Source organism: Macaca mulatta, chromosome X, assembly GCF_049350105.2.
Source record: "Macaca mulatta isolate MMU2019108-1 chromosome X, T2T-MMU8v2.0, whole genome shotgun sequence".
Taxonomy (NCBI): Eukaryota; Metazoa; Chordata; class Mammalia; order Primates; family Cercopithecidae; genus Macaca; species Macaca mulatta.
Window position 1 is genome coordinate 98,886,684 of NC_133426.1, and position 24,636 is coordinate 98,911,319.

At 33.8% G+C, this 24,636-nt stretch overlaps 1 protein-coding gene across 2 annotated transcripts in view; it reads left to right on the top strand.

Moving 5' to 3' along the window:
- The window catches only part of PCDH11X (protocadherin 11 X-linked), a 732,575-nt gene extending 709,897 nt beyond the window's left edge, over positions 1-22,678 (top strand). For both annotated transcript variants that reach the window (XM_015127772.3, XM_028842286.2), the window contains one exon: positions 17,671-22,678. In XM_015127772.3, coding sequence (XP_014983258.2) covers positions 17,671-18,347 — 677 coding nt within the window. In that variant the 3' untranslated portion in view covers positions 18,348-22,678. The remainder of the gene's footprint in view (positions 1-17,670) is intronic.
- The last annotated feature ends 1,958 nt before the right edge of the window (positions 22,679-24,636 follow it).

The window sequence follows — 24,636 nt, forward strand, 5'->3', positions numbered from 1 at the left end:
GGCAGAGATTGGAACAGTTTGTAGGGCTCAGAAGACAGGAAGATGTGGGAAAGTTTGGACGTTCCTAGAGACTTGTTGAATGGTGTTGACCAAAAAGTTCAGGCTGAGGTGGTCCCAGAAATGGATGAGGAAGTTACTGAGAACTGGAGCAAAGGTGATTATTGCTATGCCTTAGCAAACAGACTGGTAGCATTTTTCCCCTGCCCTAGATATCTGTGGAACTTTGAACATGAGAGAGATGAGTTAGGGTATCTGGCAGAATAAATTTCTAAGCAGTAAACATTCAAGAGGTAACTTAGGTGCTCTTAAATGCATTCAGTTTTATTCATTCACAAAGAAATGGTTTGAAGTTGGAACTTATGTTTAAAACGGGAGCAGAGCATAAAAGTTTGGAAAATTTGCAGCCTGATGATGTAATAGAAAAGAAAAACCCTTTTTCTGAGGAAAAATTCAAAGCTGGCTGGGGAAAATTTCCTAAGTATTGAGAAGTCAAATATTAATCACACAAACAATAGGAAGAATTTCTCCAGGACATGTCAGAGGTCCTCATGGCAGCACCTACAGTCACAAGCTGGGGGGTCTAGGAGGAAAAAATTGTTTTGTGGGCCAGGCCCAGGGCTTTGCTGCTTTGTGCAGTCTTGGGACTTGGTGCCCTGCACAACAGCCATGGCTAAAGAGGGCCAATGTACACCTCAAGCCATTGCTTCAGAGGGTTCAAGCCCCACACGTTGGTGTCTTACATGTGGTGTTGGGCCTGTGGGTGCACAGAAGTCATGAATTGGGAACCTCCACCTAAATTTCAGAGGATGTATGGAAATTCCTGGGTGTCCAGACAGAGGTGTGCTGCAGGAGCAGAGTCCTCATGGAGAACCTCTGCTAGGGCAGTGCAGAAGGGAAATGTGGCGTGAGAGTCCCCACACAGAATCCCCACTGAGGCACTGCCTAGTGCAGTTATGATAAAAGAGCCATCATCCTCCAGACCCCAGAATGGTAGATTCAATGACAGCTTGCACCATGCACCTGAAAAAGCCACAGATACTCAATGACAGCCTGTGAAAGCAGCCAGGAGTGAGGCTGTACTCTGCAAAGCCACAGGGGCAGAGCTGCCCAAGACCATGAGAACCCACCTTTTGCATCAGTGTGACCTGGATGTGAAATATGCAGTCAAAGGAGATCATTCTGGAGCTTTAATATTTGACCACCTCGCTGGATTTCACACTTTCATGAGGCCTGTAGTCTCCTTTTGTTTGGGCCAATTTCTCCCGTTTGGAATGGGCATATTTACCCATTGCCTCTATCCCCATTGTATCTAGGAAGTAACTAACTTGCTTTTGATTTTACAGGCTCATAGGTGGAAGGGAGTTGCCTTGTCTCAGATGAGACTTTGGACTGTGAACTTTTGAGTTATTGCTGAATTAAGAATTCAGGGAACTGTTGGGAAGGCCTGATTTGTTTTGAAATGTGAGGACATGAGATTTGGGAGTTGCCAGGGGCAGAATGATATGGTTTGTCTGTGTCCCCACTCAAATTTCATCTTGAGGCCGGGCGCGGTGGCTCAAGCCTGTAATCCCAGCACTTTGGGAGGCCGAGACGGGTGGATCACGAGGTCAGGAGATCGAGACCATCCTGGCTAACACAGTGAAACCCCGTCTCTACTAAAAAATACAAAAAACTAGCCGGGTGAGTTGGTGGGCGCCTGTAGTCCCAGCTACTCAGGAGGCTGAGGCAGGAGAATGGTGTAAACCCGGGAGGCGGAGCTTGTAGTGAGCTGAGATCCGGCCACTGCACTCCAGCCCGGGTGACAGAGCGAGACTCCGTCTCAAAAAAAAATAAAATAAAATAAAATAAAAATTTCATCTTGAATTGAAGCTCCCATAATCTCCACGTGTTGTGGGAGGGAACCAGTGAGGGGTAATTGAATCATGAGGGTGGGTTTTTCCCATGCTTTTCTTGTGAGAGTGAATAAGTCTCAGGAGATGAAAGAAAGAAAGAACAATGATGTGAAAGAATTAAAACACTAATACATTGCTGATGGGAATGTAAAATGGTGCAGCTACTAAGGAAAATGGTATAGTGATTCATAAAAAAAAAAATTAAACATAAAATTACCATATGACCCAGCCATTCTACTCCGGGTGTATACTCAAAAGTAGTTGAAATAGAGATTCAAACAGATATTAGTACCCATATTCATAGCTGCGTTATTCACAGCAGCCAAAGGTTGGAAGCAACTTAAGAGATTGTCCTAAGAGCAAACAGCAAATGGAGAAGCACTTATTCTAGAAAATCTAATAATATTCTGCAAGAGTAGTGAGAGCCTGTGGCATTTGAATCATAATCCATATCTCTCCACACAATTTAGTGTGACAAAATCTTCATCCCTTCCAGGGTCATTCAAAAACGCAGAACTCCTTTTCCCTCCAACTCCAAGTCTAGGGTTAAGGTATCTTCCACTGAGGCACAGGCTTCCAGGATTTCTAATTTCTAATAGGTCTGTGTTGCAGAAGCTCTGTTATACGTAAGAGTGGTTAAGAACACTGTGCCTAGTTGCCCATACTCCAATTTACTTATAGGGTAGAAATTCCATGCTAGGTTAGGCACGTTAAGAAGACCAGAGGATACTTCACCTGTCTGCTAAAAAGCAGAGGTATACATTTAAAAGAAGCAGGCTACTGTTCTCATTTTTATCTTGAAAGCAGTGACACACATATTTGGCCCAGGGGATGATAAATACAGACAACTCCAAAGCTGTCCTCAAGAGAAGGGACTTCATTTGGAGCAAAGTATGGGGAAGTTCAAGCTAAGGGAGTTGTCAAAAACTGGAGATTTTGCTGATAAGGCAATAAGAAGAAGTTGATATCTCCATGAGAGAAGAAAAAAAAAAAAAAACTAAACTAAAAAATTAATAAAAATTACATTAAAATTTAAATGACTGTAGATTAGCTGTAAGTTTAGCAGAGAGAACCAGGAAAATGTGCAGAGAAAAAGCCTGCTTGGGTCAGAACCAACATCCAAATCTTGCCTTAAAGACTACCCCTGCAAAGAGGCTCAAATTTAATTGTATCAGACTGCTGAGCAATTTATGCCTTAGGACATTGCCAAAAACAATCAAGCAATCAGCCAGTAATGAGTGGAGCCTAACTGGCTGAGAATGGATACCAAATGAAGCAGGTAGTTTAGCTGAAAAATCAGGGAAAGAGACTGTCAAAGAAACCTTAGCTAAAATACTGACATCTCAGTGTATGTCCATACTTAAGGCCGTACCCTCTGATGCATGACATCAGAATTAACACATTCAATGGGATATAGACTTCGCCAAATATTCTAGCCAAGTAACAAAGCAAGTAAATAAACAACAACAAAATCAAGTCCCAGAGAGGGTAGGGGTATCAGTATTCACAGTAGATGCAATATATAATCTAAAATGTCTAGTTTTTGATAAAATTATGAGGTATTCTGTGACAAAATTATGAGTTATACTGTGAGCTATACATGAAAAAAAGCAAGCAACAAAAACTAACTGTGAGAGAGCTCTGTTGTCAAATTTAACAGATAATAACTACAAAGAAGCCATTATAATCATATTCAAAGATTTAAAAGAAACTCTGCTTAAATAAGTAAAGGAAGGTAAAATGCCAATATTTTATCAAATACCGAATATCAATAATGAAATAAAAAGCATAAAAATACCAAATGGAAACTCTGGAGGTGAAAAGTACTCTAATCAATATGTAAAATTTACTAGACTGATTCAACAGTGCATTTGAACCAATAGAAGAATGAATCAGAACACTTGAATTTAGGTTGATAGATATTATATAATCTAAAGAAAAAGAGACAAAAAAAGAACAAAGAAAAAGGTATATACTCAGATCTTATTTTTTATTCTCTCTGACAATGTTTGGCTTGTTTTTTGTTGTTTAATCTATTTACTTCATTGAAGTAAAAAAGAAATAAAGAACAATGATGAGGAAAGGGAGTATCAGAAGGAAAGAAGAAAAAGGAGTGGAAATAATACTAGAAGAAATAATATTATTAAATTTCTTAATTTGATAAAAGCCATATATACACAATAAACTTAATAAAGTCTGATAAACACAGAGATCCACACAGACACATTTCAGTAAAAATACTGAAAGATAAAGAAAATGAGAAAATTTTGGAGGGAAAAAAAAGACTTTCAGTGGATACCAGAAGGCAAGAAGGCAGTGAAATAACAAAGAGTTGTTAAGAAAAAAAAGGTAAGAAATAGTTTTTTATCCGGCAAAATATTTGTCAGAAATGAAATACAAACCTTCCTAGACAAACAAATATTGAGAAAATTTATTGCTAGCATATTCATGTTACACAAAATACTAAAGGAAATTCTTCAGGCTGAAAGTCAGAGACTCAAGATAGTAATTTGAAATCACATTAAAAAACACAATATTGGCAGTAAAAGGAATGATGTAGGCAAATGTAAAAGACAGTATAATATTATGTTTTTTCTTTTTCTCCTCTTAATGAATTTGCAAACCCTTGTATAAAACAAGATATATACATATACATCTCTATATAAACAATTGTATAAGATAAGATATATACATATATAATTATATATACACAATTATATATAATTTGTTGTTGGGTCTATAACATATAGAAATGTCATATATAATAATAACACATAATTACAATTTTAGCACAAAGATAGGTAGAAGCAAAGCATTGGAGTAAGAAATGATACCAGATCATAACTAGAATTCACAGAAAAAGAAATAAAAGAACAAAATTGTAAAATAGGAAGGTTAATAAAATATAATTTATAATTATGTTCTACTCCCCTGTTATCAGCTTCAATAAAAATAATTATGGCAATGCAGCTGTTGAATTTTTTACATATATATGTTACAGAAAAGTAAATAGTAAATACAGGTATATAGGAGTAATATCTCTATGTCCCATGGAATTAACTTACATTAAGTCAAAAGCAACTCTGATAAATTAAGATTCAAGCACTAGACACTAAGAGAATAACACTCATACACACATACACACACATATACGTACCCACACATGTATTGTGAAAAATATCATTAAAAGCATTAAAATATTACACTAGAATGTATTCACCTAATGCAAAAGAAAACTGCAAGGAGAAACAGGAGGAAACCATGAAACTTATAGAAAATAAAAAGAAAAATGGCGGATATCAGTTCATGATATTAATAACAAAGTAAATAGATTAAACAACTTAAAACACGGTGAACAGTGTCAGATAGACTACAAAATAAGATCTGAATATATGCCTACAGTACACACACTCCAGATTCAAAGATACAAATGCACTGAATGTAAAATTACAGAAAAACATTATACTATGTAAGTAAGAATCATGAGAAAGCTGAAGTGACTACACTAATATCTGGCAACAAAAGACTTTAAAATATGTTACCAGAAATAAAGAGGAACATTGTATCATAAAAAAATGGTCAAACTATCAGAAAATAATAATACTACAAACATATATGCACTTAACTCCAGTGCCACAAAATTCATGGAGCAAATTTGACAGAATTGAAGAGAGAAATAGACACTTCAATAATAGTCAGATATTTCTAAATTCCTTTTTCAATAATAGAACAACTAGGCAGTAGATCAATAAACAGAAGACTCAAGCAGCACTCTAGCCCAACTAGACCTAACAGACATGTATCCAACTACAAGAGCAGAATACATAGACTCTGAAAGTACACAGGCATGATTTTCCAGGATAGACTACATGGTAGGCTATAAAAGAAGCCTCAATAATTTGAAAAGATTGAACTCATCCAGAATATGTCTTCTGATCAAAAGGAAAGAAAATTAGAAATGAATAACAAAAGAAATTTGGAAAATTAACAAGTATATAGAAATTAAACAAGATCTTCCTAAGTAATAAATTGGTTAAAGAAGAAACAACAAGAGAAATTACAAAACATTTAATGGTGAAATACTCAATGCTTTTCCCATAAGATCAGAAACAAGACATAGGATGTCCATACTTACCTCTTCTATTAAACATTAAACATTGTACTGGATGTTTTACGACAGGTAACTAGGCAAAAAAAAAAAAAAAAAAAAAAGATACAAAAACATCCAGATTGTAAAGAAAAACGTAAAATTATCTCTATTTGAAGATGGTATGAGTTTATTATACAGAAAATCTTAAGAAATCTATTAAAAACTTTTTAAAACTAATACTTTAGCAGTGCTTCAAGGTATAAGAGCAATATATTAAAAGTTGAGTGTATTTCTATATTTTAGCATTAAACATTTCTTAAAAAATTAAGAAAATCTCATTTACAGTGGAATAAAATGAAATAAAATATTTAGAAATAAATTTAACAAAGGTACGTCTTATCCTTTAAAAATTCTAAACTATTGGTGAAAGAAATGAACAATCTAAATAAGTGAAAAGACATCCCATGTTCTTAATTTGTAAGACAATATTATAAGATACAATCCCTCACAAATTGATCTTCATGTTTGACACAATTCAACTTGAATTTTGCAGAAATAAGACGCTAATCCTAAAACCATGGGAATTTAAGAGAACTAGATTAGCGAAAATAATTGTGAAAAATAAGAACAAAGTTGGATAACTAAGCCTTTTCAATTTTAAAACTTTCCGCAAACCAATAGCAATCAAGCTAGTGTGATACTGACCTAAGGAAATATACATGCATGTAATAGAACTAACAGTCCATAAATAAACCCTCATATTTACAGACAATTGATTTTCAGCCAATTAAAGTCAATAAAGAATAGTCTTTCCACAACTGGCACTGGGATTACCAGATATCCACATGCAAAAGGATAATTTTTAGATACTTCCTTACAAAATGCATAGAAATAACCACTCCAAATGATCATTGACCTTAATCTGAGAACAGAAACTATAAAACTATTAGAAAACTCAGGAGTAAACCTTTATGACTTTGCATTAAGCAAAGTTTTCTTAGATCTGACACTAAAAGTACAAGCAACAACAAAAACAATACATTATACCTCATCAACTTCAAAACTTTTGTACGTCAAAGGATATGATCAAGAAAGTGAAAAGACAAACCACAGAATGTGAGAAAATATTTGTAAATTGTATATCTTATAAGGGTCTTATATTTAGACCATAAAAAGAACTTGTAAAATCCAACAATAGTAATGCATAAGATATAATTTTTAAATGGGTAAAAAATACAAATAGGCATATATTTCCAAAGAATAAAAACAAATGACTAGTAAGCATATCAAAAAATATTTAACTTCATTAGCAGTTAGGGATATGCAAATCTAAATCACAATGAGATAGCACTTCTTACTCCTGAGATTGCTGTAATAAAAAAGACAAATAATAACCAATGCTGGTAAGTGCATAGGGAGATGGGAACATTCATGTATTTCTGATGTTTATGTAAAATAGTGCACCCAATTTGGAAAACAATTTGGCAGTTCCTCAAATGGTAAACAGAGTTGGCATGACCCAGCACACAGACTTTTACATAAATGTTAATAAAAGCATTGTTCACGATAGCCAAAAGACAAAAACAACCCAAATGTCCATGACCTGATGAATGGATAAATAAAAAGTAGCATATCCTTATAAAAGATAATCTTGGCCGGGCACGGTGGCTCAAGCCTGTAATCCCAGCACTTTGGGAGGCCGAGACGGGCGGATCACGAGGTCAGGAGATCGAGACCATGCTGGCTAACACGGTGAAACCCTGTCTCTACTAAAAAATACAAAAAACTAGCCGGGCGAGGTGGCGGGCTCCTGTAGTCCCAGCTACTCGGGAGGCTGAGGCAGGAGAATGGCGTAAGCCCGGGAGGTGGAGCTTGCAGTGAGCTGAGATCTGGCCACTGCACTTCAGCCTGGGCGACAGAGCAAGACTCCGTCTCAAAAAAAAAAAAAAAAAAAAAAAAAGATAATCTTGGGTAGTAAAAAAGAACTGAAGTACTGATACATAGTACAACATGAATGAAATTCAGAAACATTATGCTAAATACAACAGACCACTTACCTGACTGTCCGAATAAAGGACTGCATTTCTATTATATGTACAGTACAGGCAAATCTATTGAGACAGAAAGTAGATTAGAGATTGCTTAGGGCTCTGTGGTTTGACGGGAAATGGGCAGTGTCTGCTAATAGTTTCTTTTTGAAGTGATAAAGATGTCCCAGAATTGAGATGGTTGCACAATACTGTGAATATGCTAAAAACCACTGAATATCTCATGTTAAATGGGTGAATTTTAAGGTATAAACTATATCTCAAAAAAATTGTTAAAAAGGAATAATTATAAATTATATCATTTTCCAGTGAAAATGACTTTGCATCAATTTCCTCATCACAAATAGGCTAGAAGCTCGATGTTGAAACGATGATGTATTATTTTTTGTGAAATTTCAGGCTACCGGATAAATTGTTTTTCTGACGACCAGGAAATTAAATTTTGTTTGAAAGTAAAGTTATATGTGTGTTCACGTATTTTCATGCCTGAGATTATGGTTTAATACTATCTGAAATATATAAAACTCTATATTCCCAACTATTTCTCAAATATAATTGTGCAAAAATAAGAACATTTTAAACGTTAATCTCCTAGTGACACGTTTATTTTAAGTGAGCTCTAAATAAAGAAAGATAAATGGTTATCTAATGAAGAGCTATTAGTCTTACTATAACTTATTTTACATCCTATTTTTTGGTACTAAGAATGATAGGATAATGACAGTCACTGGACTCTATAAGAAATTGAATCTCTATTTTTAGTTTTTAAAATTACGCACAAAAATTTGAATTGTCATTATCACTCAGCAAGCACACATGTTGGGAGAGAAGAAAAAGATAATGTTTTTTTTTTTTTTTTCTTTTCTGGAGACCTAAGTGTGAAAACAAATTATACCAATCATTTATAAAGTTATTTGAAATTAACTAGTAGTTGCAATCCAAAGTTAAAAAAATAGTGATGATTATATGGACAGTTTCTTTCTCTAAAAAAACCCAAATTCTTCCTTCCTGCTCTGCTCTTAATACCATGCACCTAAACAAAAATCATTGTCATTTTTCTAGCTTTGTGAAGGTAGAAAATGTATGAGGCTAAATGTCTTAGAAAACCTTTGTATTATACTTTGTCCTTAGTTTCTGTAAATAAGTATGATATTCTTATGTTTTTAAATATTTCCACACATTATTTTCAAAATTATATTTTGAATTTGATAACTTTGTATTAAAAATATTTCAAGCAGTGAGTCCACAAAGAAGCATGTATTATTTGGCTCCAATACTATTTAATTTGATTAGAATATTTTTCTGGAAAAAATAATTCTGAATTGAATAAAGGAGGCAAAAATAATTTATAAAAAGTACAATTTCTCAGCAGTTGGAAACACTCATTGCTGTTTTTTATATTTACATACAATAAAATTCACTCATGTTCTGTAGTTCTACCAGTTTTGACAAATGCATACAATCATGTATCCATCACCATTTTCATATAGAGAACACTTTCATTACTCCCAAAATTTCTTTGTGTTGCTCTGCTAGTCAACATTACCTGAATTCCCAGCTCCTGACAGTCACCTATATGTTTTTCATCCCTGTAAGCTTGCCATTTCCAGAATGTTATATAATAGGAACCATACACGATGTAGACTGTTGATTATGGCTTCTTTCATTTAGCAAAATTCATCTGAGATTCATCCATGTTGCTCTAAGAATCAATATGCTTGTTTGTATTGTTGAGTAGTATTTCAGTGTATGGCTATGACACAGTTCATTCTTTTACCAGCTGAAAGACAGTAAGGGTCATTTCTACATTTTGATGATTATTAATAATGCTGTTTAACTTGCACATATAAATTTCTATGATAACATAAGTTTTCAAATATTCTGCATCAATATGCAGGACTGGGATTGCTGTTTTTTATCTGTTTTTGTTTTTCAAGTATATGTTTAGCTTTATAGGAAGTTGACAAACTGTTATCTAAATTCCCTGTGCCATTCTGTGTCAGCAGCAGCATTAATTGAAGATTCTAGATGTTTAGAATACTTACCAGCACTTGGTATTTTTAGTTTTTCTTTTAACCACTCAAATAGAAGAGTATCTCTTTGTATTTTAAATTTGCATTTCTTTAATATCTGACTGTGCTGAGCCTCTAATTATATGCTTATCTGACATATTCATATCTTCCTTGATAGTCTATACTATCAAGGAAGTCTATTTAAAAACTTTTGCCAGTTTTTAAATTGAGTTCTTTATTTTCTTATTGTTATTTTTTAGTTTTTAAAATTTCAACTATTATGTTTGATTCTGGGGGTATATGTGCATATTTGTTACCTGGGTATATTGTGTGATGCTGAGGTTTTGGGTATGAATAATCCCATCATATTCATAGTTGTTCAACCCTTTCTCCCCACTCTCTCCCTTCTAATACTCTTCAGTGTCTTTTGTTGCCGTCTTTATTTCCATGAGTACACAATGTTTAGCTTCCACTTATAAGGAAGAACATGTGATATTTGGCTTTCTGTTCCCGTGTTAATTTGCTTAGGATAATAGCCACCAGCTGCGTCCATGTTGCTGCAAATAACATAGTTTGTTCTTTTAAAGACTGCGTATATCCTATGATATACATGTGCTATATATAAGAAATCTAATCCACCATTGATGGACACCTAGGTTGACTCCATGTCTTTGCTATTGTGAATAGTACTGTGTCAACATGCAAGTGCATGTGTCTTTTTGGTAGAATAATTTGTTTTCTTTTGGAAATAATACCCAGTAATGAGAGTTTCCGGGTTGAATGGTAATTCTGTTTTGTGTTCTTTGAAAAATCTTCAAAATGCTCTCCACAAAGGCTGAATTAATTTATATTCTCACCAACAGTGTATAAAAATTCTCTTTTCTCCACAACCTGGTCAACATCTGTTGTTTTTTGGCTTTTTAATAATAGCTATTCTGACTGGTGTGAGATAGATTCTCCTTGTGGTTTTGATTTGCATTTATCTGGTGAAGAGTGATGAGGAATATTTTTTCATATGTTTGTTGACCCCTTGTATGTCTTCTTTTGAGAAGTGTCTGTTTATATTTTTTGCCCACTTTTGAATGAAGGCTTTTGTTTCTTGCATGTTCTTTAAGTTCTCTATAGATTCTAGATAGTAGACCTTTGCTGAATGTATATATACTTTGGGAATATTTTCTCCCATTCTATAGGTTGTCTGTTTGCCTGATTGATAGCTTATTTTGCTTTGCAGAAGCTCTTTAGTTTAATCAAGTCCCATTTGTCAATTTTTGTTTTTGTTGCAATTGCTTGTAAGGATTTAGTCATAAATTCTTTGCCAAGGCTGATGTCCAGAATGGTGTTTCATATGGTTCCTTCTAGAATTCTTACAGTTATTGGTCTCATATTTAAATCTTTAATTCATCCTAGGTTAATTTTTGTATATGGTGATAGGTAGGGTTCCAATTTCATTCTTCTACATGTGGCTAGACTGTCCCAGCACAATTTCTTGAATAGAAAGTGCTTTCCCCACTGCTTAATTTTGTCAACTTTGTCAAATATTAGATGGCTGTAGGTGTGCAACTTTATTTCTGGGTTCTCTGTTTCTGTTTCATCGGTCTATGTGTTTGCTTTTGTATGAGTACCGTCCTCTTTTTGTTACTGTAGCCTTATAGTACAGTTTGAAATCAGATAATGGAATGCCTCCAGCTTTGTTCTTTTTGCTTAGGATTACTTTGGCTATTTGGCTTATTTCATGGTTCCATATAAATTTTAGAACAGTTTTTTTTTTTCCAAATTCTGGAAAAATGACTTCGGTAGTTTGATAGGAAGAGGGTTGAATCTGTATTTTGCTTTGGGTAGTACGGTCATTTTTATGTTTATTCTTCTAATCCATGAGCATAGGATACTTTTGCATTTGTTTGTGTCATCTATGATTTCTTTTAGCAGCGTTTTGTAGTTCTTCTTGTACAAACCTCTTGCTGCCTTGGTTAGATGTATTCCTAGCTTTTTTTTTTTTTTGGCTATTGCAAATAAAATTCTATTCTTGATCCAGCACTCAGCTTTAATATTATTAATGTATAGAAATTCTACTACTTTTTGCACATTGATTTTGTATGCTGAAACTTTGCTGAATCTTTTGTGTTCCAGGAGCCTTTCAATGTTCTTTAGGGTTTTCTACATATTGAATCCTACTGGCCATGAATAGAGATAGGTTATCATATTCTTTTCCTAATTAGATGTCTTTAATCCTTTATCTTTCCTGATTTCTCAGTCTAGCACTTCCAGTACTGTGTTGAATAGAAGTGCTGAAGGTGGACATCCTTGTCTTATTCTAGTTTTCAAAAGAATGCTTCTAGTTTTTGCTAGTTTAGTATGATGTTGGCTGTGGGTTTGTCATAGATGACTCTTATTACTTTAAGGTGTGTTCCTTCAGTGCCTAACATGTGAAAGTTTTTATCATGAAGAGATGCTGGATTTTATCAAAAGTCATTTCGGTGTCTATTGAGATGATCACATTTTTTAAAAAATTTACTTCTGTTTATGCATGAATCACATTTATTGATTTGCATATGTTGAACCAACCTTGCATCCCAAGAATGAAGCCTACTTGATCACAGTCATCACGGTCAATTAATGTTTTGAAGTGCTGTTGGATTCAGTTTCCTAGTATTTTTTTTTTTTTTTTTGACAATTTTTGTGTCTTTGTTAATCAGAGATATTGGCCTATAATTTTCATTTTTGTTGTGTCTTTGCCAGGTTTTGGTATCCGGATGATGCTGGCCTCATAGAAGAAGTTAGGGAGAAGTCCCTACTACTCAAATTTTTTAAAAAATAGTTTCAGTAGCATTGGTAACATGTCTTTTTTAGATGTCTGGTACAATTTGGCTGTTAATCCATCTGGTCTGGGTTTTGTTTTTGGTTTGTTTGTTTGGTAGTTTTTAAAGTTACTGATTCAGTCTCAAAACTCAGCATTGATCTGTTCACAGTTTCAATCACTTCCTGATTCAATCTTGGGCGATTGTGTGCTTCCAGCAATTTCTCTATTTCCTCTCAATTTTCTATTTTGTGTGCACAGAGGTGTTTATATTTTCTGAGGATCTTCTGAATTCTTGTGGGATAAGTTGTAATGTCACCTTTGTCTATTGTGACAGTGCTTATTTGGATCTTCTCCTGTTAATCTAGCTAGTAGCCTGTCAATCTTATTTATTTTTTCAATGGTTTGTATGATTTCAATTTTTTTAAAATTTATTGAGACTTGTTTTATGGCCAAGGATGTGGTCAACCTTAGTGATGCTCAATGTGCAGATGAGAAGAATGTATATTTTGTATATACACGTATATTGGGGAGAGTATTCTGTGCTTGTTTATTAAGTTCAACTGGTTAAGTGTCAAATTCAAGTTCAGAATTTCTTTGTTAGTTTTCTGTCTTGAAGATCTGCCTAATGCTGTCAGTGGGATGTTGATATCCCCCAGTATTATTGTGTGGCTTTCTAAGTCTTTTTGTAGACCAAGAAAAACTTGTTTTATAAGAAGAAAACCCTCCAAACTTGCTTTTGATTTTACTGTCTCATAGGTGGAAGGGACTTGCCTTGTCTGAGATGAGACTTTGGACTGTGGACTTTTAGGTTAATGCTAAAATGAGTTAAGACTTTGGGGAACTGCTGGGAAAGCATGATTGGTTTTGAAATGTGAGGACAAGAAATTTGGGAGGGGCAGGGGCAGAATGATATGGTTTGGCTCTGTGTTCCCACCAAATCTCATCTTGAATTGTATCTCCCATAATTCCCACATGTTATGGGAGGGACTCAGTTGGAGATAACTGAATCATGATGGCAGTTTTCCCCATACTGTTCTCACGGTAGTGAATAAGTCTTACAAGATCTGATGGTTTTATAAGGGGAAACCTCTTTTGGTTGGCCCTCATTCTCTCTTGCCTGCTTCAGTGTAAGACTTGCCTTTCACTTTTTGCCATGATTGTGAGGCCTCCCCAGCCGTGTGGAACTGTAAGTTTATTAAATCTCTTTTTCTTTATAAATTACTGAGTCTTGGGTATGTCTTCATCAGCAGCATAAAAATGCACTATTACAATCATTTTCTGGGTTATTAAAAAACTTATTAAATTCAAATGAATTGAAAGCACATAGAATATGTTTATTTATGTTAATGGCATTAAAACATAAATAACAATAAACTATCTCAGAAAAATCACAATATTTGGAAATTAAACAGTATACTTTGATGAGACAATAATGAAATAAAAAAGTAAGAAAATATTTTAAATGGAATTATAATAAAATATAGCAAAATTTATGGGATGCAACTAACTAAAACTGTGTCCACAGTAAATATTAAAACTTTAAATAATTATATTAGTGATGAGGGGAAATCTAAAATTAATGTCCTAAGATTCCACATTAAGAAGCTGGAAAAATAAGTGCAAAATAAACCCAAAGCAAGAATAAAGAAATTATGAATTTCTCAGCAATAAAGAAAACAAATATTTAAGAAAATTAACAAGCCAAATGTTCATCTTTTGAAATATTTAATAAAATTGATATACCCTCAGCTAGACTGATCCAAAAAAAAAAAATACGAAAGCAAAAAATCACCATTATCAGTAATAAAAGTGCCTGCCATACCACAATTTATGTCCATGAAGAGTGGGGCAACTCAGATTGCTGATTCAAGCAAGTAGGTGCTCCAAATCTTGGATTTCTGCATGGAGGTGGAACGGAGAGGGCCTTGCTATACCACAATCTCAGGGGAGCATGCTGCAGCACCCATTAATGGCATATGCAAGTCAGTTTCAGGTTGCCAGCTGGCCTTGAATGAAAGTCTCATCCCCCAGGAGAAAACACAGCTATAGCAGCTCTTCTCCTGCCCCAGGGCTTCAACAGGGGAGCGTACAATTCTGGTGCCTACTGCTGTGGGGCTTTCTACAATTCTGGCTATGGAAGCCCGTACCCGGCTCCAGAGCAGGTGTTCCAATCTCTGTCCTGAGACTAAAATACCTGCATGACCATGCTGCTAGGTCTCAAAGGAATGGCTGATTTTGTATGTGCCTGGATTAAAAACGGCATTCTGCTCTCAGTCCTTGGCCTGGGCAAATATCTGTAGTTTTTCCTGGTGTTTTTCCCTCACAGGTCTCCAAGCCTCTCCCCAAGTTAGCACCAGGACTTTAAAGAACAAAATATTCTCCCTCCTCTTGGGTTGCTCAGATCCCCAGTAGAAAGGTGAGTCACAGAGGGAGGCTCTCTGTCTCTCTCATGTACTGGGGCTTCACTTACTTTTATCAGCTGGATGCCATCACAAGGACTGTTTGCCCATGTCCCCCTCCCTGGCGCCTGGGGCACCCTTCACAGTACTGGTGGATTCTCATTTTTCTTCTTGAATTAAAGCTCACGAAGTTAATCATTATGCACTATTGTGCTATTTCCAAGTCATTGAGGCATGATAAAAGGATTCAATCAGTCATCTTGGAAAAAAAAAATCTATTGTTAGTTTACATCCTTTTTAAAATATACAGCTCCCTTGTCAGAAATGTGATTTGCCAATATTTTTACACAGTCTGTGGCTTGCCTTTTCATTCATTCACATTGCCTTTTGCAAAGTAAATATTTTTAATTACAAATAAGCTCAACTTAGCATATTTTTAAAAATAAATTGTGCTTTTGGTGTTGTAGTTAAGAATGCTACCTAACTCATAGTCACAAAGATTTTCTCCAATATTTTATAATAGAAGTTGTATAATTTTACATTTTACATTTAGACTTTTGATTGAGTCCAAGTTAATTATTTTATAAGATTAAAGATGTGGGTCAAGTTTTAATTTTCTGTTTATAATCTATAATCATTCTATCGGCACTTGTTGAAAAGTCTATACTTTAGCCATTGAATTCAGACCTTCGTAGAAAATAACTTTGTATTTTTGTGGATCTATTTCTGGACTGATTATTCTATTTTTATTAATCATTTTGTATTTATTATTTTGCTAATATTACATTGTAATGATTAGGTACATGTTATAGTAAATCTTGAAATCAGATCATGTGAGTCCACAAGTAGGTTTTTTATAATCAAAATTGGTTGGCTAATCTAATTCCTTTACCTTTCCCTATAAATTATAGCATCAGCTTGTTGATATCTACAAAAACAGAAAATCCATCTAGGATTTCCTTTTTATTTAGATTATGTTGAGTTTACAGATCAATTATGGGACCACTGACATGATAACAATATTGAGTATTCCAAGCTATGAACGTGGTATATCTCTCCATTTATTTAGATTTTCTTTATTTTTTATCATTTTTTTAAATTTTAAGCACACAGATACCACACACATTTTGTTACATATATACCTAAATGTGTCTGTGAATAGATACAGTGTTGTTTATTTTCAATGGTATGTCTTTCATTTCTTTTTCTTGCTTTATTTCATTGGCTAGAACTTACAATATTATGTCAAATAGGAGTGGTGTCAACCTTTCTGTTTGTGATTTTTTGGGAAAAGTATTCGATATTTAACCTTTAAATATAATGTCAGCTGTTATCTTTTTGTAGAACCTGCATGTCAATTTGAAGATATTCCCCTGTTTCTAACTTGCTAAAATTGAATAGTTCTACTAATATAAATTTTGATCTAGTAGGTTGATAATATTGCTCAAGTCTTCTATGTGTTTACTGATTTTCTATTTTTTCCATCAAGTTCTAAGGAGTAGTGTAGTCTCCAATTATGACTGTGGATATATCTATTTCTCCTTTCATTTCTAGTTTATTTTGCTTCTTGTATTTTGAAGCACTGTTGTAAGGTGCATATACACAGGATTGATATGTCTTCTTGGAGAATTGATCTTTTTATTGTCATATAATGTATTTCTTTATACTGGATAGCATTTCTTGCTCTCAAGTAAACTTTATATAGATATAGTAACTCCATCTTTATTTTACTAAAATTTGTATAATATTTTTATTGATGTTTGATATCTATTGACATTTGAAGACTATACAGAAATTTCATAAAAAGAGTATTACAAACTATTATAGTTTACAGCTAAGTACTTGGATCTCTAGTTTATTATGTTGCTAACCTCTATTTTATGATGATTTCAGAAAATGAAGAGCACAGAAATTAATTATCTTTGAAATAATTTTGACTATATTTTATTCTTGAAACTAAGGCATATCTTAGAGTTCAATAAACTACATTTCCAAATGTATGTAATTTATTCTTAGCTATTTTTAGCTATAATTAATTCATTATATATTCTTATAATTTGTTTTCCAATTCATTTTGCTTTTATGTCCTCTCTCAGTGCTAGTTAGAAGCCATATTTCGGCTGACTTGCATGTATAGATGAATGATCATAGTTTCCTTGAGGGTCACAGATACAATAAAAAATACCTATATTTGGGATACTAGGCCAAAGGATCCCAGTTATGATAATGAGACCTCATCCACCCACTCCAAGTCATTTATACTTCCCTAAGAATTATTGACAAATTAAAAATACCAACTCTATAAATAATGGAAGTCTGTAATGCATTTGTATATAGGTTGTTACCTTTTTTGGTCACAATGTCATTTAAGTAGCTAATAAAAATACGCCTTTGAAATATAAATTTTATTATTTGTTTCCTCACCCCAACAGCTGCAGAAATAACTGTTCAACCAACTGTGGAAGAGGCCTCCGACAACTGCACTCAAGAGTGTCTCATCTATGGCCATTCTGATGCCTGCTGGATGCCAGCGTCTCTGAATGATTCCAGCTCTTCGCAAGCACAGGCCTCTGCTCTATGCCACAGCCCACCACTGTCACAGGCCTCTACTCACCACCACAGCCCACCAGTGACACAGACCATTGCTCTCTGCCACAGCCCTCCAGTGACACAGACCATCGCATTATGCCATAGCCCTCCACCAATACAGATCTCTGCTCTCCACCATAGTCCTCCTCTAGCGCAGGCTACTGCACTTCGCCACAGCCCACCATCAGCACAGGCCTCAGCCCTCTGCTACAGCCCTCCTTTAGCACAGGCTGCTGCAATCTGCCACGGCTCTCCTCTGCCCCAGGTTACTGCCCTCCATCGCAGCCAGGCCCAATCATCAGTCAGTTTGCAGCAAGGTTGGGTGCAAGGTGCTGATGGACTATGCTCTGTTGATCAGGGAGTGCAAGGTAGTGCTACATCTCAGTTTTACACCATGTCTGAGAGACTTCATCCCAGTGATGATTCAATTAAAGTCATTCCTTTGACAACCTTCACTCCACGCCAAAAGGCCAGACCCTCCAAAGGTGATTCTCCCATTATGGAAGAACATCCCTTGTAAAGCTAAAATAATTACTTCAAATTTTCAGAAAAGACATATGTAATCAAAATTTAAGATACAATTTCAATGAGTATTCTGATTATCAGATTTGTAAATAGCTATGTAAATAGAAACAGATACCAGAATAAGTCTAGAGCTAGACCCTTAGTCAAAAGTTAACCAAAAAATTGCAATTTGTTTAATTCAGAATGTGTATTTAAAAAGAAAAGGAATTTAACAATTTGCATCCCCTTGTACAGTAAGGCTTATCATGACGGAGCGTACTATTTCTGATGTACAGTATTTTTTGTTATTTTTATCATCGTGTGCAATATTACTGATTTTTTTCCATGCTGATTGTGTGGAACCAGTATGTAGCAAATGGAAAGCCTAGAAATATCTTATTTTCTAAGTTTACCTTTAGTTTATCTAAACTTTTGTTCAAATAATGGTAAAAGGTATACATATTCTAGCCTTTTTTTGGGCTTTCTGTTTGATTTTTGTTTGTTGTTTTCAGGTTTTATTTTGTTGTTGTTGTTGTTGTTGTTAGTGAGTCTCCCCTCAAAATACACAGTAGGTAGTGTAAATACCACTTGTTGTGTGTCTCTCTCTCTCTGCTTTCACGTTTTCTACTTTATTCCAGTACTATATTGTTGATATAATTTGTATATACATTTTCAATAAGGAATATATATAAACTGTACAGATCTAGATCTACAACCTATTTCTCTACTCTTTAGTAGAGTTCGAGACACAGAAGTGCAATAACTGCCCAAATTAGGCAACTATTTGCTAAAAAGGGCCTCTTTTTACTTTAATAGTTTAGTGTAAAGTACATCAGAAATAAAACAGTATCTGCCATTTTAAGCCTGTAGCCCATTATTACTTGGATCTTTACTTCTGGGAATTTGTATGTAACAGCCTAGAAAATTAAAAGGAGGTGGATGCATTCAAAGCACGAGTCACTTACAATATTGATGGTAAACTACTATTTTGTGGAGAAACTCAGGAAGATTTAAATGTTGATTTGACAGCTCAATAGGCTGTTACCAAAGGGTGTTCAGTAAAAATAACAAATACATATAACTGTAGATAAAACCATATACTAAATCTATAAGACTAAGGGATTTTTGTTATTCTAGCTCAACTTACCGAAGAAAACCACTAATAACAACAAGACTATCAGGAAGGAACTTTTCAAGAAATGTAATTATAAATCTACATCAAACATAGAATTTTAAGGAAAAATGCAGAGGGAGAAATAAGGCACATGACTGCTTGTGCCTTATTCAACAAGAAATACCTGAAAAACACGCACAGAACAAAAACCATCAAAATCTCATATATGAAATAAAATATGTTCTTCTAAGCAAAGAAACAGTATTATTCATAGAAAACATTAGTTTTCTTCTCTCGTCTGTTCTTTATTTCCTTCTTTTATCTCTTAACTGGCCATTATCTTCTATGTGCACATTTTATAAATTTACAGAAACACCATCAACTTTATTTTCTTCCATAGCAAAACTGAGAAAGTACCTTGTTTCAGTGTAACACTAAACCAAGAGACAATTGATGTTTAACGGGGGTGGTCGGGGAGTGGGGGAGTCAATATCTCCCATTGATTAAATTAGACATAGATTTTCTAACTGTAACTTGATATTTAATTTATGATGAAACTGTGTGTAAATTTTGTAACATAAACTGTGGTAATTGCATAATTTCATTGGTGCAGTTTTCCACTGAGTGTTGAGAAAGCTTCTTTTCATGTGTCCAGCAGATTAAGTAGCGTTTTCAGAATATACATTATTCTCATCCATTGTAAAGCTCCTTAAATCATATTTTATTGGGTGTGCAGAATAACTTCTTAACTTTTAACTATCAGAGTTTGATTAGTAAAATTAATTTATTTATTTTATCCTTTGTGTTAATGTTCCAAGGGTTTTGGAGCCTACTGGCTTTCCAGGTGCACGTGAATCCTGAAGGACTGATGATATTTGGAAGTTTATTAAATTATTATCATACAAATGTGTTGATATTTTTGCTATTGTTGTTGATGTTGAAAATCTTAAACTTGGGGAAGATTAAGAAAAGAACCAATAGTGACAAAAGTCAGTGCTTCCAGTAGATTTTAGAACATATTTTTGCCTCAAATACCTGCAAAGATGATGTGAGTGAGATTTTTTTCTTGTATTTTAATTATTTTCACATTTTCTCTCTGCAGACCTTTAGTTTTCTTACGATCTATACACACACATACATGCACACACACACACAGATACACACATTTAAAGAATAAAAAGAAGAGGCTGAAAGATTATTAAATAGCTTGTCAGGCATCTTAATGGTTACTATCTATGTTAAAAAATATCAAATAGGACCCAAAGTTGGATATTTGGGATTTTTCTTCTGATGGTAGAATTTATTGAGTTACTAGGGAGGTTCTTAAATCCTCATATCTGGAAACTTGTGTTGTGAACTTTTGACACCTTTCCTATAGATATAGGAATGAACCAATACGCTTTTATTACCCTTTCTAACTCTGATTTTATAATCAGACTTAGACTGTGTTTAGAATATTAAATGACTGGGCACCCTCTTCTTGGTTTTTACCAGAGAGGCTTTGAATGGAAGCAGGCTGAGAGTAGCCAAAGAGGCAAGGGGTATGAGCCCAGTTATTCTCCCCTATGCCATCTCTTTCTAAGCTTCCACTAGGTCTGGCCTTGGAAACCTGTAACTTCTAGGGCTTCAGATCTGATGATACCTTTTTCATCACATTACAAGTTATTTCTGTGGCTGAATAGACAGTGGTATAGGTTGACACAGTACACAAGTGGCTATTGTGATGTATGAATATGTAGTCCTAGAACTGCAAAATGTCTTACTGAACCAACAATCAAAAAATGTTTGTTTTAAAAAGGATTTCGTTTGATTTGAAATTAAAACTTCAAACTGAATGACTTATATGAGAATAATACATTCAAAGTAGTTATTCTATTTTGTGTCCATATTCAATTAGATTGTGATTAATTTTCTAGCTATGGTATTACTATATCACACTTGTGAGTATGTATTCAAATACTAAGTATCTGATATGCTACGAGCATACACATTCTTTTCTTAAACTTTACCTTCGTTTTAGCTAATATTGTGCCAGTGTATTAAAAATTAGCTTTTACATATGGTATCTACAATGTAATAAATTTAGAGAGTAATTTTGTGTAGTCTTATTTAGTTACTTAACATTTTATTTTTGATTATGTAAATTTGGTTAGAAAATAATGATCATTAAATGGTTAGTGCTATTGTGTAATGGTAACAGTTACAAAGAGCCTCTGCCTTCCAAAACTAATATTTATCACACACGGTCATTAAATGGGAAAAAATTGACTAAACAAATCACAAATTGTTCAGTTCTGAAAATGTAATCATGTCACACACGTAAAAAAATCCTTTTCAATCCTGAGAAAATTAAGGGAGTTTTACTCACATGTATATTTCAACATTAGTTTTTTGTTTGTTTGTTTGTTTCTTTTTCATGGTATTACTGAAGGTGTGTATACTTCCTAATATACATTTACGAAAATCTACTTGTTTAGACTTTTATTTATACTCTTCTGATTTATATTTTTTATTATAGTTATTATTTCTTATCTTTCTTCTTTTATATTTTTTGAAACCAAATTTAGAGTTAGTTTAGGTAAACTTTTTATCATGATCATTAGTAACTATCTTGAATGTTTCCAACTGGCCCAGTTGGCCGGGAAAACATGAGAGCAAGAGAAGCTGAAATGCATTTCTACAAAAACCTTTCTATATTATGTGCCAATTACCACACCAGATCAATTTTATGCAGAGGCCTTAAAATATTCTTTCACAGTAGCTTTCTTACACTAACCATCATGTGCTTTTAGTAAATGTGATTTTTAAAAGCAGTGTAAGTTGACAACAGCAGCAGCAGTAACAAAAAATCTATTCAGAAAAATGTATGTGCACAAATAAAAAAAAATTGATGGCAATTGTTTAGTGATTGTAAGTGATACTTTTTAAAGAGTAAACTGTGTGAAATTTATACTATCCCTACTTAAAATATTAAGAATTTTATGAAATATGTATTTATGTTTGTATTGTGGGAAGATTCCTCCTCTGTGATATCATACAGCATCTGAAAATGAACAGTATCCTAAAGCAGTTCTAATCATGCTTTGGAAGTAAGAAGGTTGGCTACTGTATGGCCAAGGATGGCAGTATGTAATCCAGCAGCAAACTGGTATTAATTGTTCTATTTCAGGTTCTGTATTGCATGTTTTCTTATTAATATATATATTAATAAAAGTTATGAGAAATAAACATTCATTTTTACTGTGTGTGTTAATTCAAAACTCAAAGGATTCACTTTATTTTAAATAGATTTTCAAATGTGTATAGAGTAAAAGACCCTTTTTCAGTGGTACATTTCAGAGTTTGCATATTTTTGTTCACTCTGATAGCTCCTTCAGTATGATTTCTGACTTGAACATAATTTCAATCACTTTTCAAAATTGCTGAACACTATTGTAGTGTTTATGAGCATTTATTTAGCATCTTTCAAGACAAAATTTAAGTGATATTTATTTATTCTAGATTAGATCTACTGCTTCACTTAATGTAAAAGTTACCTAAGGATTTCTCTGTACAACCATAGGAGATCCAGGTGAAATAAGTTCCTGGAGATGGTTGATAATATTTGCGGAACAAAATAACTTTACTCCTGGCTTTGTTTTCACTTTGGCAAAATGGAGATAATTCACCGAAACCTCTCAAACTGCATGGTGTCACTAAATATGTAGTTGCATTTAGAATTTTATTAGCCCCAAAGTTTGATTAAGAATTACATACTCCACAGTCCAGTCCTTTTTGTATTATTTCTTTTCTCACTCATATATTTATTATTCTGATATTAATTTATTCATTTTCACCAAGGGTTAGCTGCTGAAGAAAGAAAAAAAGGAAAAGAAAATTTAAATCAAGCAACATTTTAACCTCTGGCAAAAAGGAGATTGGGGTTTTAGAAGAAGCACAATATATGTTTAGGTTAATTTGTGTTATTTCTCATCTTCACTTCAACCATTTGGGGAAAAAAAAAACTCACAACTTGCTGTGACTTATTTTGTGAAGTTGATTGGGAATCACCAAGTTATATATAGATACTATCATAATAACCTTGGTAAGAACTCTAGAAACTGAGAAAGTTAATATGATGAAAACATACTCTGAATAGGAGAAACAATGCCCTACTGAAAAGGAGTATTATAAATGTCTTCTATTTCAACAAGTGGAAAAATACGTGAGCTAATATTTGGCTTGATTAAAAACACTGAAGTTATTGGTCTTATTGTCAGAACTGATCACACCGACTTATAAGATGTTGATGGAGTAATGACAATGGCTTCAAAAATAAATAAATAAATAAATAAAACAAGGACAATCCCGATGCAGGCAATTCAGTTCAGAATTTTATTTCTGTACATTGGGTAACAAATTTAATATCCACTTCGAGTATCTGAGAATCAAAAAATGCATGAAAACAACTGAAGTTTAATTTGTGCACTGGCTTAACTCCTTTCTTATCAGTTAAAGTATTTTAAAGTTAATTGGGGTAAAACAGAAGCAAAATATATAAATGAAGAAAATGAAAAAATGAAAGTAATTTGTCAGCAATTTAGTTCTGAAATCTGGTCATATGATGTTTTCTTAAGCTTTTCTGAACAGTTTTAGATTTACAGAAAAATTGTGACGATAATACAGAGTTCTCAAATACCTCACTCCTAGTTTTTCTTATTTTTAACATGGCATATTCGTTATAATTAATGAGCCAGTGTTCATACATTATTATCAACGCAAGTCCATAGTTTATTCAGATTGCCCTAATTTTTATTATTAAGGACATTAGTCCTTTTTTTGGTTCCAGAATCCCATCTAGGATTCCACATTACATTTATTTATTGTATCTTTTTAGGCTACTCTGGACTGTGACACTTTCTTAGACTTTTCTTGTTGATAATGACCTCGACAGTTTGGAAGAATACTGGTCAGGTATTTTGTAGAATGTCCCTTACTGAGATTTTAATAATTTTTCTCATGTTTAGACTGGGCTTATGGGTTTTTGTGTGGAAGATTCCAGAGGTAATGTATTTTGTCTCATCACATGCTATCAGGAGTAAGTGACAGCACATTTTTAACATGTAAAAGTTAGCACTTGGAATCATTTTGCTTTATACTCAGGATTTACTCTTCACCACTGAAGCAGAGACCCACCTTTCCTCCCTATGTT